The sequence below is a fragment of the Glycine soja genome, chromosome 18 (assembly GCF_004193775.1).
Source record: "Glycine soja cultivar W05 chromosome 18, ASM419377v2, whole genome shotgun sequence".
NCBI classification, from domain to species: Eukaryota; Viridiplantae; Streptophyta; class Magnoliopsida; order Fabales; family Fabaceae; genus Glycine; species Glycine soja.
In genome coordinates this window covers 53,621,656-53,637,300 of record NC_041019.1, presented here as the reverse complement: position 1 = coordinate 53,637,300, position 15,645 = coordinate 53,621,656, and the positions used below count along the sequence as shown (strand labels likewise).

The 15,645-nt window shown below is 35.5% G+C and overlaps 1 protein-coding gene across 3 annotated transcripts; it reads left to right on the top strand.

Moving 5' to 3' along the window:
• The first annotated feature begins 500 nt into the window (after positions 1-500).
• Positions 501-14,903, top strand: LOC114396147 (protein ARABIDILLO 1-like). 3 transcript variants are annotated; one of them, XM_028358040.1, is made up of 13 exons: positions 501-865; positions 1,143-2,566; positions 2,785-2,943; positions 3,025-3,105; positions 3,240-3,371; positions 4,609-4,736; positions 5,245-5,332; positions 6,043-6,137; positions 11,534-11,597; positions 12,723-12,898; positions 13,211-13,432; positions 14,188-14,272; positions 14,369-14,903. In XM_028358040.1, the coding sequence occupies exons 2-13, from the start codon at positions 1,211-1,213 to the stop codon at positions 14,546-14,548; spliced, it is 2,766 nt and encodes a 921-aa protein (XP_028213841.1). In that variant the 5' UTR covers positions 501-865; positions 1,143-1,210; the 3' UTR covers positions 14,549-14,903. The 3 variants fall into 3 exon arrangements, with proteins under 3 accessions (XP_028213841.1, XP_028213838.1, XP_028213839.1); XM_028358037.1 differs by having other exon boundaries at positions 1,036-2,566; XM_028358038.1 differs by lacking the exon at positions 501-865 and having other exon boundaries at positions 1,018-2,566.
• The last annotated feature ends 742 nt before the right edge of the window (positions 14,904-15,645 follow it).

Genomic DNA, 15,645 nt, shown 5'->3' with positions numbered 1-15,645 from the left:
TATAATTAAACACTAAATATAATTTTCTCTTTAAATGAAAATTCACAATGTAATTTGATATTTTACGAAATACTAACTCCTTTAACTAAATATAACCAATGTGAATTAATATATTGATAAAAAAAATTCATTTTTTACAAATACGTTCCATACTATATTTTTGTTTAAAATATTGTTGGATTCTAAATGTGAGAGCTTTTGTAATCATAATTCAGATTATCATATGTGAAAATTGATTACTAGGTCTTTATATATAAAACAATATGATAAAAATTAATCTTTTAAATAGATCTTTATGTATGATCATATTAGTCTATGACTTTCGATCCAGACATGCATTAAAAAAAAAACAAAAAGATGTCTTTGTTTTAATATTATTTACTTAGTCCCATATTAGTGTTAGTTTTTACCATGTAAGCTCTTTATTAGATACGTGTGATGAAATTTTTCATAATGAAATAATTAATAATAATGTAGTATATAAGATGCTGATTTTATGAGTTTTAGTTTCACAGCGTGTCTGTTCTCCTTCCCATCCCATCCTTCCCCTCGTTCCTCCTGTCCTGGCTCCCCTTTCCCCCAATGCTGTAATTCTCTTTGTCTTCTTCTCTTCCCACATTTCCCTTCCATGTAACCTAATTACCCTTCTCTTTCTCTTCCTCATTCTCATTCCATTAAACTCTCATATGTAGCACAACCCTTTTCACCCTCTTGATTTCCCTATGAATCCTCTTTCTCTCTCTCCACACCCCATTCAGCCTGCTTCATTCTTCACTCCTATTTCTTCATTGAGTTTCATTGCAAATTTCTATTGAATGCATCTGATTTGTGTTTGCAATAAAGACCATATGCCTTGAGTCCACAGGTTTGATAAAAAAAAAACATTTTTTTATTCATTTTTTTTGTGCTCTTGCCTGCATATGAATTATGGGTTTAATCTGTTTTTTGGCATCTGGGGTTGGATTGTTTTGTGCTGTGGGGTTTCAGGTCTGTTTGTTTTCGTGTTTTGATTTGTTAACTTTGGTTGATGACTAGGGTTTTTTGGGGTGGAGGGGTGCCTTTGTTTTGGAGGGTGGTGTTATCTTTTCCAATGGTTGTTGGATTTATTTTTCTGAGGCTGTTGTATGGGTGAATTGTTTCAGTGGTTTGGAGATTTGGGGTTTGGAGTTTGAAGTTGTTGGTGTTGGTTTTGCTGTGATTTTGTTGAGACATGAATCGTAGAGTGAGGAGGAAGCTGGCGAGGAAAAGCAAAGGGAATGTGGTGCAGTCTAGTTTCCCTGAAGTTCAAGATGAGGTTTTGGATTTGGAAACTCAAAGGCAAGGGGTTGTTGATTGGAAGTGTTTGCCTGATGATACAGTAATTCAGCTATTGTCATGTCTGAGTTATCGAGATCGAGCTAGCTTGTCGTCAACTTGTAAGACATGGAGGTCTCTTGGTAGCTCGCCATGTTTGTGGAGTTCTCTGGATCTTCGTTCGCACAGGTTTGATGCTGGCATGGCTTCGTCGCTTGCTCCCAGGTGTGTGCATCTTCAGAAGCTTAGGTTTCGCGGGGCAGAGTCTGCTGATGCAATAATTCATCTTCGAGCTAGGAACTTGCGTGAGTTGAGCGGTGACTATTGCAGGAAGATTACTGATGCAACTCTTTCGGTGATTGTGGCTCGGCATGAGTTTCTTGAGAGCCTTCAGCTCGGACCGGATTTCTGTGAGAGAATAAGTAGTGATGCTATTAAAGCAATAGCTCATTGCTGTCCTAAATTGAATAAACTTAGACTATCAGGCATCAGGGACGTAAATGCTGATGCTATTAATGCTTTGGCTAAGCATTGTTCAAAGTTGACTGATATTGGGTTCATTGATTGTCTGAATGTTGATGAGGTTGCGCTGGGAAATGTGTTATCAGTTCGTTTCCTTTCTGTTGCGGGGACATCGAGTATGAAGTGGGGTGTGGTTTCCCATCTCTGGCATAAACTTCCTAACCTGATTGGGTTAGATGTTTCAAGAACTGATATTGGTCCATCTGCTCTTTTAAGAATGTTATCCTTATCACAGAATTTGAGGGTTTTAATTGCTCTGAGTTGTCCTATCCTTGAAGAAGACACCAGCTTCTCTGCTAGCAAATATAAAAGCAAGTTATTAATTTCCCTTCGTACTGATATTTTTAAAGGACTGGCTTCTTTATTTTTTGATAATACAAAGAGAGGAAAGAATGTATTTTTAGACTGGAGGACCTCAAAGAATAATGATAAGGACCTCAATGAAATTATACCCTGGCTTGAGTGGATGCTATCCCATACACTTTTGCGTTCTGCTGAGAATCCCCAACAGGGTCTTGATAGTTTCTGGGTTGAACAAGGTGGAGCGCTTTTGCTTAGTCTAATGCAGAGTTCTCAAGAGGATGTTCAAGAGAGGGCAGCCACAGGTCTTGCAACTTTTGTTGTAATTGATGACGAAAATGCTAGCATAGATTGTGGAAGGGCTGAAGCAGTTATGCGAGATGGAGGCATACGCCTTCTACTTGGCCTCGCAAAATCTTGGAGAGAAGGGCTTCAATCTGAGGCAGCCAAGGTACTCTTTTTTCCCATTTGTGTATATAATTTGGTCAACCTGATCATTTCTAGTCACTTTTACTTGTACTTTTGTCAGAAAAATTGATATTTGCATTTTGTTGAGGTACTCTTAATATTTGATGCCTTTTACATGCATATTTCACTAGAAATCCGAGCTAAGAAAAATCTGACACAATCAATGTGTATTTGTCCTCCAAACTTTCTAAATTTGTGTAGGCCATTGCAAATTTGTCCGTCAATGCCAATGTGGCCAAAGCTGTTGCAGAAGAGGGTGGGATTGAGATTCTTGCTGGGTTGGCCAGGTCAATGAACAAGCTAGTGGCTGAAGAGGCTGCTGGAGGATTATGGAATCTCTCTGTTGGAGAAGAGCACAAGGTTGGAATTTGGATTTTGTATCTTATTTAGTTTTTCATTTGTTGAAATTTAATGCTTAAAGTTTGAAGTATTCCATCATAGGGTGCCATTGCTGAAGCTGGTGGAATACAAGCTTTAGTGGATCTTATATTCAAGTGGTCCTCTAGTGGAGATGGAGTTTTAGTAAGTTTATCTGATTTTATGGTTATGAGCTTGTTAAGGGCCTTCCATTATATTGCTTCTTATATCCAGTAATGGAAGTTGCTGTTTTACAATGCATATGGCAGTTGGTTGATTACATGGTTTTTATTTTTCAGGAACGTGCGGCTGGTGCATTGGCTAATTTGGCAGCTGATGACAAGTGTAGTACAGAGGTTGCAACGGCAGGAGGTGTACATGCTCTAGTGATGCTTGCTCGTAACTGCAAATTTGAGGGAGTGCAAGAGCAGGTAGCACTTCATTTTATTATTTGGGTACCATCCAGTTCAGTTGCTAAAATCTTTGAAGCTGTTTTATTAGGTAGATAATACTTGCCAATTGAATATTGGAACTTATGATAGTTATTTTAAAATGCTCTTATGATTGTGTTCATGATAGATAATTCATAGAATTAGGGCCTAACTCAATCCCATAAAACTGGCTTGTAAGGTGAGCACCACTCAAGCTGTATAAGCTCTATTTAAGCCATATCTCTAGTCGATGTAGGAATAAACACTGTCCTTGAGGCTGCAATTAAGGTGGGCTAGGGGTGACTGCAATTAAGGCGATTCTCCAACAATAATTGTTATTTCCCTTTTGTTCCTCTGCCAAGGTGTGGGGCTACAAAATTGTGTGGTTGGTGGATTATTTTGAATTTTTACCGACTAATCCTTAACTAAGAAGTTGGACGGCTTAGCAATGCCTAACTCCTGTTGACATTGGTGGTGCCATTGCATTACAAGGTGTTTACTTGCATCTAGAATTTCAGTCCATTTCTTGATTCCTTTATTGAATTTTTGGACTTATATTCTCTGACACTATCTTATGTCAATGTTATTAAATGGCAGTGCCATGGCAGATTTTTGCCAACCACCATAGGTAATTTGTGAAGGGAGGCCAGCTATGGCAGCGCCATAGGCCACAATGGTATGCTTATATGGCAGACTTTTGGCCTTCCGCCATATTCTGCCATCTGCCATTGATAACATTGTCTCATCTTTCCTATTCTTAATAGACAATGACGTAGACATAAGTGGAACAAGAATCATGAATCAACAATTTCTATATGCGGTTATCAAAATATGCATGGATTTTCTTTTTCTCTCTGCTAAATTTAGGACCATCAGTTACACCTCTCGGAAGTTACTTGAATATGTCATTTCAGTTTTGAGGGAGATGTAGTCTACATTGTGTCTTATTCTGGTCAATGGTCATGTGCCAGTGTCACATGGGGGATGGAATGCATGTCTTAGCTGTGATTCTGCAAATATAGATAATGCTATTGATGATCTAGCTAAGAGATGCTTTATATCATTTCCTATGAATCGGCATGTCTTCATGTTTACCTTAATTACAGATGCATGCACATTATTTTTTAAATTAAATATTGATTCTTCAGTTGTATGTTTTTTCAAATCTTGTCCTCTCCATTGAGGGATGGAAGTGAATTGGTCTAGGATGATTAACATAACTACTGTTAAATATCAGGCTGCTCGTGCATTGGCTAACTTAGCTGCCCATGGAGATAGTAACAGTAACAATGCCGCTGTTGGACAAGAAGCAGGTGCTCTTGAGGCTCTCGTTCAACTTACTCGCTCTCCCCATGAGGGTGTCAGGTATTCTTAAACTGGTCTTTGTGTGCGTGTGCTATGCTACTATGTATTGCTTTAATGCTTTTATTAAAAATTAAAGGATTAGAAGGAATAGAGGAAGATAGATGGAGGAAATGCATCCGAATATGTTTTTCTTATGAGGCTCTGAATAATTGTGATACAAAACACTGACTTAACACCTGTATTAATAAATTATATTTCTCAACACTCCTGGTTAAGTTTGCTACGATAAACTCACTTAAATTTAATATTAACCTTGAAAGTTGTAACTTCTGTATGGACTTCACAAACAATGACTTGAATCACAATATGATTGAAAAAAAGGGGCATTGCTTGTAGAAATTGGCTTCACAAGTCTATCCATTTATATTTACCCAACTGTTTAAGTTTGTGAGATCATTGGTTCATGAAAGGTATACCTTTAATGCTTCTTCTTTTGACCTGTGATCTTGTATCTTGGAAAATATTGCATTCACTCCAACATTGCTTTAACTTTCTGATATTTATTCAGGCAAGAGGCTGCTGGTGCACTTTGGAATTTGTCATTTGACGATAGAAATCGAGAGGCCATTGCTGCAGCTGGAGGAGTTCAGGCCTTGGTAAGTTTTGTACCATGTAAAGCCAACTTTATTTAAATAGAATTATAGAAAAAATGGATAGTATTAAATAGATATAGAAAGATACAAGGGATGATAAAAAACATTCCAAAAGACTGAAAATCTGAGACAGAAAAAAGGACAAACCTGCACTATAAACCATTGTTGAATTTAGAGCGGGGTAGTGACGGAAAGAGACTGGGAGATAGAATGGAATTGCTTTCTTCTACAGTTCATCCTTTATGCAGAACATCAATATTAGAGATATAATATTCTACTGTTAATAATCTTCTACAATACATTTTTGAATGGATATAAAGTGTCTTAATTCAAATTGTTTTTCCATGTCATGAGAAAGAACATTGAAGTTAATCCATTTTTAGGGAGCAAATTTCAATCATAAAAGTGAAGTTAGACTTTTTAAAATACATTCTTATAAATGATTTGTGATAAATGTTAATTTTTATTGCAATCATGATTTTGTGCAATAAATTTTTTGAAGATTATGAATTAATGTTTCACAATCATTTTCAGTTTTATTTGACAGTTAATATGTAGAGGCTATAGAGATGAATATCTTTTTCCCCTTTTCTGAAGAAAAATAATCTTTTTTATGGATCTTGTAAATCCTTTTACCAGATCATTGATCATGTAGAACTGTAGGAGACTGAAAAGTTTAGTATGCTGATGTTTTGACATTGTGGTTTATATAGGTTGCTCTTGCCCAAGCTTGTGCTAATGCCTCCCCTGGACTTCAAGAGAGGGCTGCTGGTGCTCTGTGGGGATTGTCAGTCTCGGAAACTAATAGGTACTTTTAAGAGTTCAGTTTATTATCTTATTCCAATCCCAATGATATTGCTCCCTGAATCTTGATTCTTAAGACTTTTTTTGAAACTCTTATCATATATGATGGAGTATTGGGGTAGACCACTTTTGTACTAAAAATGATGTTTCTCTTTTATATCCAATTGATTACATTCTTTCAAAATTCAGAGTGTAGTATTATTAGTTTTTGGATTTAGACGAGTTTATTGTATTGGTCTTTTGCTTTCTTGTGTTCCCTAATTTCCTTTCATTTTTTTATCTCCTTTTTTGGGTTCCAGAGGCTTCTTTGTAGATTTTTTTCGTATTATTCTTGCTTCCTTTTTGGAAAATCCTTTTTTCTTTTATTTTTTTAATTTATAAAAATGATAGAGTTTTGGAATCTTCTCACCTGCTTTCATAATCCCAATATTTGTTATCCTATCTCCATTCTTATTTTGAACTTAAATCTTTATGATGAGCTATTGAGGAAATTTGGAAATCTTAGAATAGGGTTTCTACCACTCCCCCCTTTCCTTTTAATATTTTAATTTCACTCTTTTTTGATCTTATTGCAATATCTTCTATGATTATCTAATTCCAAATCTCTCTCTTCCATTCCCTTCATCCAATTCCATATTGGCCTAAGGTTTAATAATTAATATCCTTTTTTTTTCTGATGGAATTTTGGTTTTTGTGTGGGGAATGCTGGTGTTTTTGTAATTGCATATTATTTTAGACTTCTTTGTGCTATCGGTTCAGACTTATCCTGTAATTTTGTCTTCTTTATTCCTCCTCACTAATTCAGCATAATAACTTAGTCTGCTGCCAAAATCTAGCATAAATCATTTATTCTCTTGAATGAAAATATGGAATGAATGATCTGAGTGCAAGGCATCAAGGGAATGCATTGGAATCACATCGGATAGTCAATTGCCATTGATCCTTGTGATATCTTAAATGTGGTATATTTGCAGTGGAAAAGCTAAGTATGAGTGTTGCTAGGCTTTTTAGTGGTGGTTGATTGTTGTTCAATTGTGGCACAACAGGGAACAACACTATGGATGGAGATCTGTAACAGTGGAAACTTTGTCTTTATTCAGTTGACATTTTAGGAGGGGAGGGTGGTTTTTCTGCTTGGATTTTTTTGGAATGTTGGGATCTTATTCAATCAGAATTGGTGCATTTTCTTTTCTAAGTGCTAATGTCAGTTGATTCAAGTTTCATTTTTGAAATGGAATTGTAATTCAACTTCTGAAGAGAAAGAAAGTATTGAGTTAAGTAACCTCTTTAGGAAATAGAACATTCTGGGTGGAGATTATGTTTGTTGGAAAGAGTGCTAATCTCTAGGGTAAAGCTTATAATCAAGGTGCAACTTTTTCCTACTTAAGTGCATTTGTTCTAGTGCTTTAATCAATCAGACTTCCACCTACCTCAGCCTTGTCAATGCAGAATACTGGCAAAGTTACCCATCCCCTGCCCTTCAGAGAACTTGCCTCTGGCAGTTTTGTGCCTTTCTAGAAATTGAAGTCATGACCTTTGATTCTTATACCACTTGTTGGATTGATCGTTTACAGAAGGTTAGTGGGAAATGTGATGGCTTAGCTAAGTCTAAAGAATGAAGGAAAAAATTTGAGGGTTACGTGAGAAGCATATATATGGGACAATGTTGTCAAAATTACAATTTTTACTTGTAAAATTGAATGGGATCGCTGTGGAGTGGATCATACTAGGATTGACAGGCAAATTCACTGAGTTGAAGACCCGTGACATTGTAGGTTGGGAAGCCCAGTGCAGAGAAAACCCATTTTCGTGGTTTTTCGCCCTAAAAAGTTTTTCCCTTTAAGCAATGTTTCTCTTCTCTCACTCAGCCGACTGATTCGTGTCACCTTTACTTTGCCACACAGCATGACGTACTCTTTTCTTTCTCTACATCCCCTGTTTTGAGTTTAACGCGTCTCTTGTTTTGATTTTTCTTTCTCCCCATTGCCAACCTTTTTCTATCGGATTGCTATTAGTTGTGTGTGTCTTGTTCCTTTTTTTTGGGTTGGTTTCTAACTCTAGGATAATTTTGGTTTGTGGATCATATTAATCTGGTTGTTTCTATAACTCATATTGGGCTTGTTCTGGGCCTTTGAAATAAAGCCTCTGATTTTGGTTTCTCCCCACCCCTCTTTCTGCTCTTTTTTTCTTCTTATTTTTTTCTTTATAATCTTTAAAAAAAGCAAGCGTACCCCAATGTGCCCAGAGGCTCCTCGCCTTTATAATCATTATTAAATATTAAATTGAATTAAGATAATATGATCAAACTGTCTATGGAAACTAAATTAAAAATAGGAAACAAGAAACTAAGTAGTTAATTATGCTGCTGTAGCGGTGATTCGCAGGGTGCGGTTGCAGATTAGGAACAGGCATGGCATGACACAAAATGATAATGCATTGCAAGTTTGTCATCGTGGTTGAAGTGGCCGTGTTTTGCAGCTAAACTACCATTTTCATGGGCATAAGTGGTTGTGATTCCAAAGAGGTGTCAAGTTTTTTTACTTTTCAGGAGAGGCAGAGACATTTTGCTATTTCTTGCAAGACAAATATGTTCTGCAACTCTGACGATGCAGAAAGAGTTAAAGAGAAAGTGAGACATTAGGGTTTCTTGTGATTTCGGTGAGACAGAAAGAGTTGCAGAGAAAGATTAGGCAAAAGGACTTTTCTGAAAGAAGATGGTGGCTGATGGGAGAAAGAGAAAGAAACTAGGGTTTCTCACTTTCTTTTACTTTATGGGTCTAGGTCTTGTATTTTGGGTCAGAGTGGGGTATTGGGCCCAAATCTTAAATTGGCCACTCTCCAACCCAACAATATTAATCATATATAAATACTATTTTCGCCGGAGAGTTTTTTTTCTCCTCTTTTTATAATTAATCATTTGTTATACTATTGTAAAAACATAAAGTACTCTATAAAATTTAAAAATATAGAAAAAATATTTATACAGAATATATATAAATTTTATTTCTACTTATATGCATTTCATTTAATTATTACATTATATATATATATATATATATATATATATATATATATATATAGAGAGAGAGAGAGAGAGAGAGAGAGAGAGAGAGAGAGAGAGAGAGAGAGAATAGCTGCCATCCCACTGTAGCATTTTTGGGGCTGGCTGCGCACTATCTGGCGTTGACTTTCTAGAAGAGAAATCAGGGAAGGAAAACAAGGAAATAGGGAAGTAGAATCAAGATAACATCATGATAGTATGTCAACTCTTAATACACTTATATGGATTTATTATATGTTATACTTTAAGCAGATTACAAGGAGCCATTATTGTTGGGTCCAGGGAGGTACAAAATATTGGTTAGGAAACTAAACTTATGGATTGTTACCCATCCAAACATATCCTGTTGAATTCCCAATGTGACGGTCATTGTGATGCCATGATTTGTATCCTCAATTATAAAGGAGCAATGGGAGAAAGCCTAATCTATGAACATAGGGGAGTAAGACATTTGCAAATTGTTGGATACTAAATGCTGATTGGGTAGTCTCTCCTACGGATAGATGATCAACTTCTAGGTATTGTGTATTCATAGTGGCAATCTTATATCCTGGAAAAGTAAGAAACTAAGTGAAATTGCAATGTGAAGTGCATAAAATACCAAGCCATTGTCTCAGCTACTTGCAACCTCATTTGGTTAAAGCAACTGATGAAAAAGCTTTGATTTGGGGAGATTATACAAATGATGCTTATATGTCACAATCAAGTGGCTTTACATAATGCTTCCAAGCTGGTGTTTTTGTCAAAAGACCAAACATGTTGATGTAGACCGTCATTTCATTAGGGAATATATCCTATCAGGAGATATCACCACACCACTAGCTTTGTCATATAATGACCAATTATAGATGTCTTCATCAATTCCCCAAGAGGTGGTTCTAAATAAGCTCATTATATGTTAGTCTTGGTGGAATTCACCGAAAAAAGGCTTGATGGAATGTTGGTTATGTAATTAGTCTTGGTGCTTATTCTGGTGACTAGGTTCCTTGTATATATATATAGATATTTTACTCAGCGAAAATAATATTGTATTATATGTTAATCAGTACAAGTTGTACTGTTGAAATTACACATTGGGCCAAATTTAGCAGGACTATGGTTCCCTAATATAGAGTAAATTGAATTAGGAAACCATAATTCTGACAGTTTGCTTGGCCCACAACTACCCAACATACATATAGATTCCCACCCTAATCACATAAATGCCTCCTTCATATTGCTGGACCAGTGATGAAACGATACGTCAAAATCCTTATTCAGATTTTTTTGCCAAGTCCAGCAAAGAAACACTGCATCGTCCAGTATCTTACTACCATTAAAACTGTCCCCTTCAAAAACAATGTTATTTTGATGCTGCCAAATACTCCAGGTCAAGGAGATCCACCAGCATTTCCAAATCTGAGAACTAGAGCCATTTTGATTCCAAAGCACGTGCTGGAGGAAATGCATTCTTGGGCTCTGTGGAAGTGGTCCTGAAGTGTTTGTCCACGATACTGATTCCCACCAGAGTGACATTATTTTGCTGCAAGTAAAGAATATATGTATTGCATCCTCATCTTTATATTTGCAGAAAGGACATGTGGGATCATTTATTTCCACATTTCGCCTGCGCAAGTTCATTTTCGATGGTAATCTGTCCCTGAGTAGTCTCCATGCGAAAAATGCAGCTTTGCTAGGAGCCTTGACCTTCCATAATTCAGTAAAAACACCATCCTGATTTTCATCAGTTTGGGTTGACATAAGCTTCTTGTACCCGCTCCTTGTTGAATAGACACTTGATGCATCTTCCTTCCAAATCCACTTGTCTTCTCGGTCCGGGTGGATGCTGATATCTTCTAAATCTTGTAAAAACTTTACAGCCATTTCCATCTCATCATCAAAAAGTTGCCTTCTCCATTTAAAGTCCCATTTCCAACCTATAGCTGTGAAGGTGCCCATCATCTTTATGAGATGTTGTTGCTGTTTGGAAATAGAGAAAAGTGTGGGGTATTTCAACTTAAATGGGAAATTAAGACTTGTTTATTCATGTGTGAGTAGTTTAATATCTATTGAGTTCTTCATAGTGTAAATATTCTCTCCTTAATCATCATATGCTTTGCAATTTACCCTCTTAACTGCATCATAGATAGTTTCCAACGGACTTTTTCAAAAGCAAAATGAATTAGGGGACCTGTTCTGGTCCATATAGTTCTTAGTTTTCTCTAATAAAATAAATGATTCTAGTTCAATGTGCCCTTTGTATGGTTTTAACCCTTGTTGGTAACTTCTAAAACATTCTTACTTGTAACACATGATTTTGTTTCTTTTCTTTGACTAATATATGGATTTTGTTTGCTTAGTGTTGCCATTGGACGAGAAGGAGGTGTTGCACCTCTGATTGCACTTGCACGGTCTGAAGCAGAGGTAACTTGTTCCCTTGATGCTTGATGTTTGTGGATATGTTTATTAATCAGTGCTAGACAAGTACATAAAAATGCCGAAAAAGTATCCCTTTTTGGTGTATTGATTTGTTCATTGTTGGCATTATTTACATTCTTTTAATTCGCTTTAAAGTAGTTGTTTGCACTTATATTGGTGTGTTCCACAAGTCTTTTTCTCTTTTAGGGTTTATTAATATTTTTTCATATTAATTCATAGTTTGTAACATTTGTTATCTGGGTTACACAGGTGGTTAAACAGAACAACTTATATTTGCTGCTAGGCTGTTGTCAGCATCTTCCTTTGGTTTTTAATAAAGTGACTTCTCTAGGTTATGATAAAAGGGTTGCTTCGAGTTATTGTTGTCATGAACAAACAATCACAAAAGGCTTAAGCTGTTTAGTGAAGACATGTGAATGGTTTTTATATTACAATTAACATTCCCTCTCATGCAAGAGCTGTTTGGGCTTGAAGTGTGGATAATTCTCAGGCCTACCTCTCTTGTGTTGAAATTAAACCTTTTATTAGAGAAATGGGGGTTGCAAGGATTGAACTCTAGAGATTTGATCATAGATTTTCTTATACCTTGTCATAAACCAACAATCCCAAAAGCTTAAGTTGTTAGGTGAAGATACATGAATGATTTATATTACATCTATAACAGCTTTAGTTTTGGAAATTCTCACCATATATACTAAACCTTTCCCCACATGAATCTGATGATAGAAAGAGTAACAACTAATGACTTTGGTTGCATACGTATATACATATAACTATATAAGTGTAACCATTGCGCCAAAAGCCTTGGTCTTCTTGGCAGCTGGTGCATCTTCTAATGTATCATGAACTTCCATATGAATATCTGGTCTTGTTGTTTTTAAGCTTTCTTTATTTGTATTTTAGCCTCTTGTGGGCAATACTTTTTTGTGTATACTATGTGAGCTTTGGCTCCTTCATATTTTGCTCATAAGTATTTCTCATCTCACAAGCATTATATATATATATATATATATATATATATTATTTTTTTCTTTTTCCTTTTTCTTTACCATCTTTATTTGTTTATATATGTAAAATTCTGATTAAATTCAAACCACTTTTCACTTTCAGGATGTTCATGAAACTGCCGCAGGAGCACTATGGAATCTGGCTTTCAATGCTAGCAATGCTCTAAGAATAGTAGAGGAAGGTGGAGTATCCGCACTTGTTGATCTCTGCTCTTCATCAGTTTCAAAAATGGCACGATTCATGGCTGCGTTGGCATTGGCTTACATGTTTGACGGGAGGTAATTAATTTGATTAAAACGTGCTGTGTGCTTATCACCCTTTTGGTTTGTTTCTTAGAATGCTTATTTTCTTATTTGATTAATGTCCTTTATTGAAGTTTGTTGAGATACTACATTTATTATGGAGATATGATGGAGCTTTGGTTTCGTTGTTTCTTTTCATATTTGATTTGATTTGTATTTATAGTAGAATGAATACGTAAAGCAAATGACAATGACTTTACTGTGGTAAAATAAATTGTTTAACCCATGAAACTTGGTATAAGAGATCATTTTATGCATATTATTTGAGCATCATGATATGTTTTGCAGAATGGATGAATATGCTTTAGTAGGCACTTCATCTGAAAGTATTTCTAAGAGTGTGAGCTTGGATGGAGCAAGAAGGATGGCTTTGAAACACATTGAAGCTTTTGTCCTTATGTTCTCTGATCCACAAGCATTTGCGGCTGCTGCTGCATCATCTGCTCCTGCAGCATTAGCACAGGTTACTGAAGGTGCGTGTATTCAAGAAGCAGGACATTTGAGATGCAGGTATCTTTTTCCTCCTCCTTATACACTAGTAAAAGTAGCTCTCTTCATTACAGTTGTAACTACCTCATACAAAGGTCTTGTTTTCTGATGATGCAAAGTCATTGTCTGCTGCCTGCTTCTCCGGTTTTCGTGGTTTCAGCGTCAAAATTTTATTTGTTGCAATACTGCATACAATTTTAAGTTTTTAGCACTTACACTCTTCTTTTTATATATTTAGTATGGGCATATAGTGGATATTTCGACCAATCATATTCTGAATGCTTGCTTCATGAAAGAATATTTTGTTTTCTTCTTTCAAAGTGCAGTTTTTACTCAACGACAATGTTTAACTAAAAAGTCTCCCACGTGTTTAATTCATGAACCATTAAGACTAGAAGGAGTTACAAAATTATTATATGATGGTTTAATATGTGTTTGTTATGTAAATCCTACTTTCAGCATGCTGTTTACTACATAAAAGCTAGGAGGTCAAATTTTTGTGGCTTGTGCCTCTTTCAGTGTAATGCCTGCTAGGTGTGTTGTGGGATAGGATTGTGTTTATAGCTTCTCTTCTGCCTTAGTCATAGATGTATAATATATCATATATGCATAGAGGCTGGACAGCTTCATTATGTTTCCTATTCTCTTTGTTTCTATGTTTTCCAAGGATTGTGCTTATCCCCTATAGTTCTATTTTCATTAACATTTTCTTTTTCAATTGTCCATGATTTATTTATTTTGGAATATCTACTGTATTTTATTTGATTGTTTCTCAGTGGTGCTGAAATTGGAAGATTCATCACTATGCTACGGAATCCATCATCTATACTCAAGGCTTGTGCAGCATTTGCTCTTCTCCAGGTAACTATAGCAAGTAGCAACATACTTAATTTTCCTCTTTATATCTATATTTGATTTGAATTTTGATGCTCCTATGTGTTGATCTTTCAATTGCAGTTTACAATTCCTGGTGGACGACATGCCATGCACCATGCTAGCCTCATGCAGAGCTTGGGAGCACCAAGAGTTCTGCGTGGTGCAGCCGCAGCAGCAACTGCCCCACTTGAAGCAAAAATCTTCGCCAGAATTGTTCTTCGCAATCTTGAGTATCACCAGATAGAGCAAACGCTAGTGTAGATCATTCATTTGTTGTTTACAGTCCCCTTTTTTAAAATCATTTTGGACTTGTAATATTTCACATGTACACAAACTGCCCAATGTGTCATAAGAACACTAGTCGGTGACCGTGATGCATGTGATGTGAAGCAAGTTATAAATTGACAGGTTCTTATTTTTCATCTTTGGAACTGCTTAGAAAACAGTTCTTGTTGAGATGTATTTCTTCCCCCCTTGTACCAATCTCTTAATGTCAAGGCTGCAACAGATAGGCACATTGACATAAATTTTATTGCCTTGATGTTTTTTTTTTCTTTGTATTATTTTAAAGTATTATGTATAATTATGTTTAGAGCTATTTTAGAGACTTGTCAAAGTTTCGTTTCATTTTAGTTACCACCTAGAAATAGAATCTTGTTGGAATATATTTATGCTTTCTTTGCTTTGTCATTACTTTCGCCTTTGATTTTAGGTTAATTTATTTAGGGTTGGAAATGCTTATTGCCCTTTTTAAATTTCTTTAGTCTTTGTCTGCATTTTTATTAAAATTTTAAATAAATGTGTTTTTATTATTTTATTCACAGACCATTTTTTATAATTTAAATTGTATTAAATTTTAACTGAAATTTATTAACTTAAAAATCTTGTTAGTATAAACTTAAAGTTTTCGAGGAATAAATAGTTTATGTATTGATATGTTTGCTAATTTTTATTTTAACTTCCTTAAAAATCATATATCTTCTAATTTTGATCGTAAGAGAATACTAGAAACTTGTTACTATTAGTCTGTTAGATTAGTGCTGATTGATCATTATTGATCAGCCTATTTTCTCCCTATAAACACCTCACTCTATCATTATCATACGTCAATGAATTCATTCTTAGTTTTTAATACTTGATTTTCTCTTTTTTCTAATTTTAAATTTGAGCTTGAAAAACCCTAGCTTTTGGATTGGACCCCAATTCCCCGTAAATCCCTTCGTTGATACCAGAGAATGTTGAAGTTCCAAAACAATCATTTTATCGTTCACACCAATGTCGTCGAACTCGATGATAAAAACTAACATGTCGAAGCAACAAGTTGAGCCTATCTTGAAAACATATATTAATAGATTAAT

Coding starts and splice junctions, on each gene's coding strand:
- LOC114396147 (XM_028358040.1), top strand. CDS start 1,211: ATGAATCGTAGAGTGAGGAGGAAGCTGGCGAGGAAAAGCAAAGGGAAT. Junction 3,372..4,608: donor TTGAGGGAGTGCAAGAGCAG/GTAGCACTTCAT, acceptor GTTAAATATCAG/GCTGCTCGTGCATTGGCTAA. Junction 14,273..14,368: donor CAGCATTTGCTCTTCTCCAG/GTAACTATAGCA, acceptor TTTCAATTGCAG/TTTACAATTCCTGGTGGACG.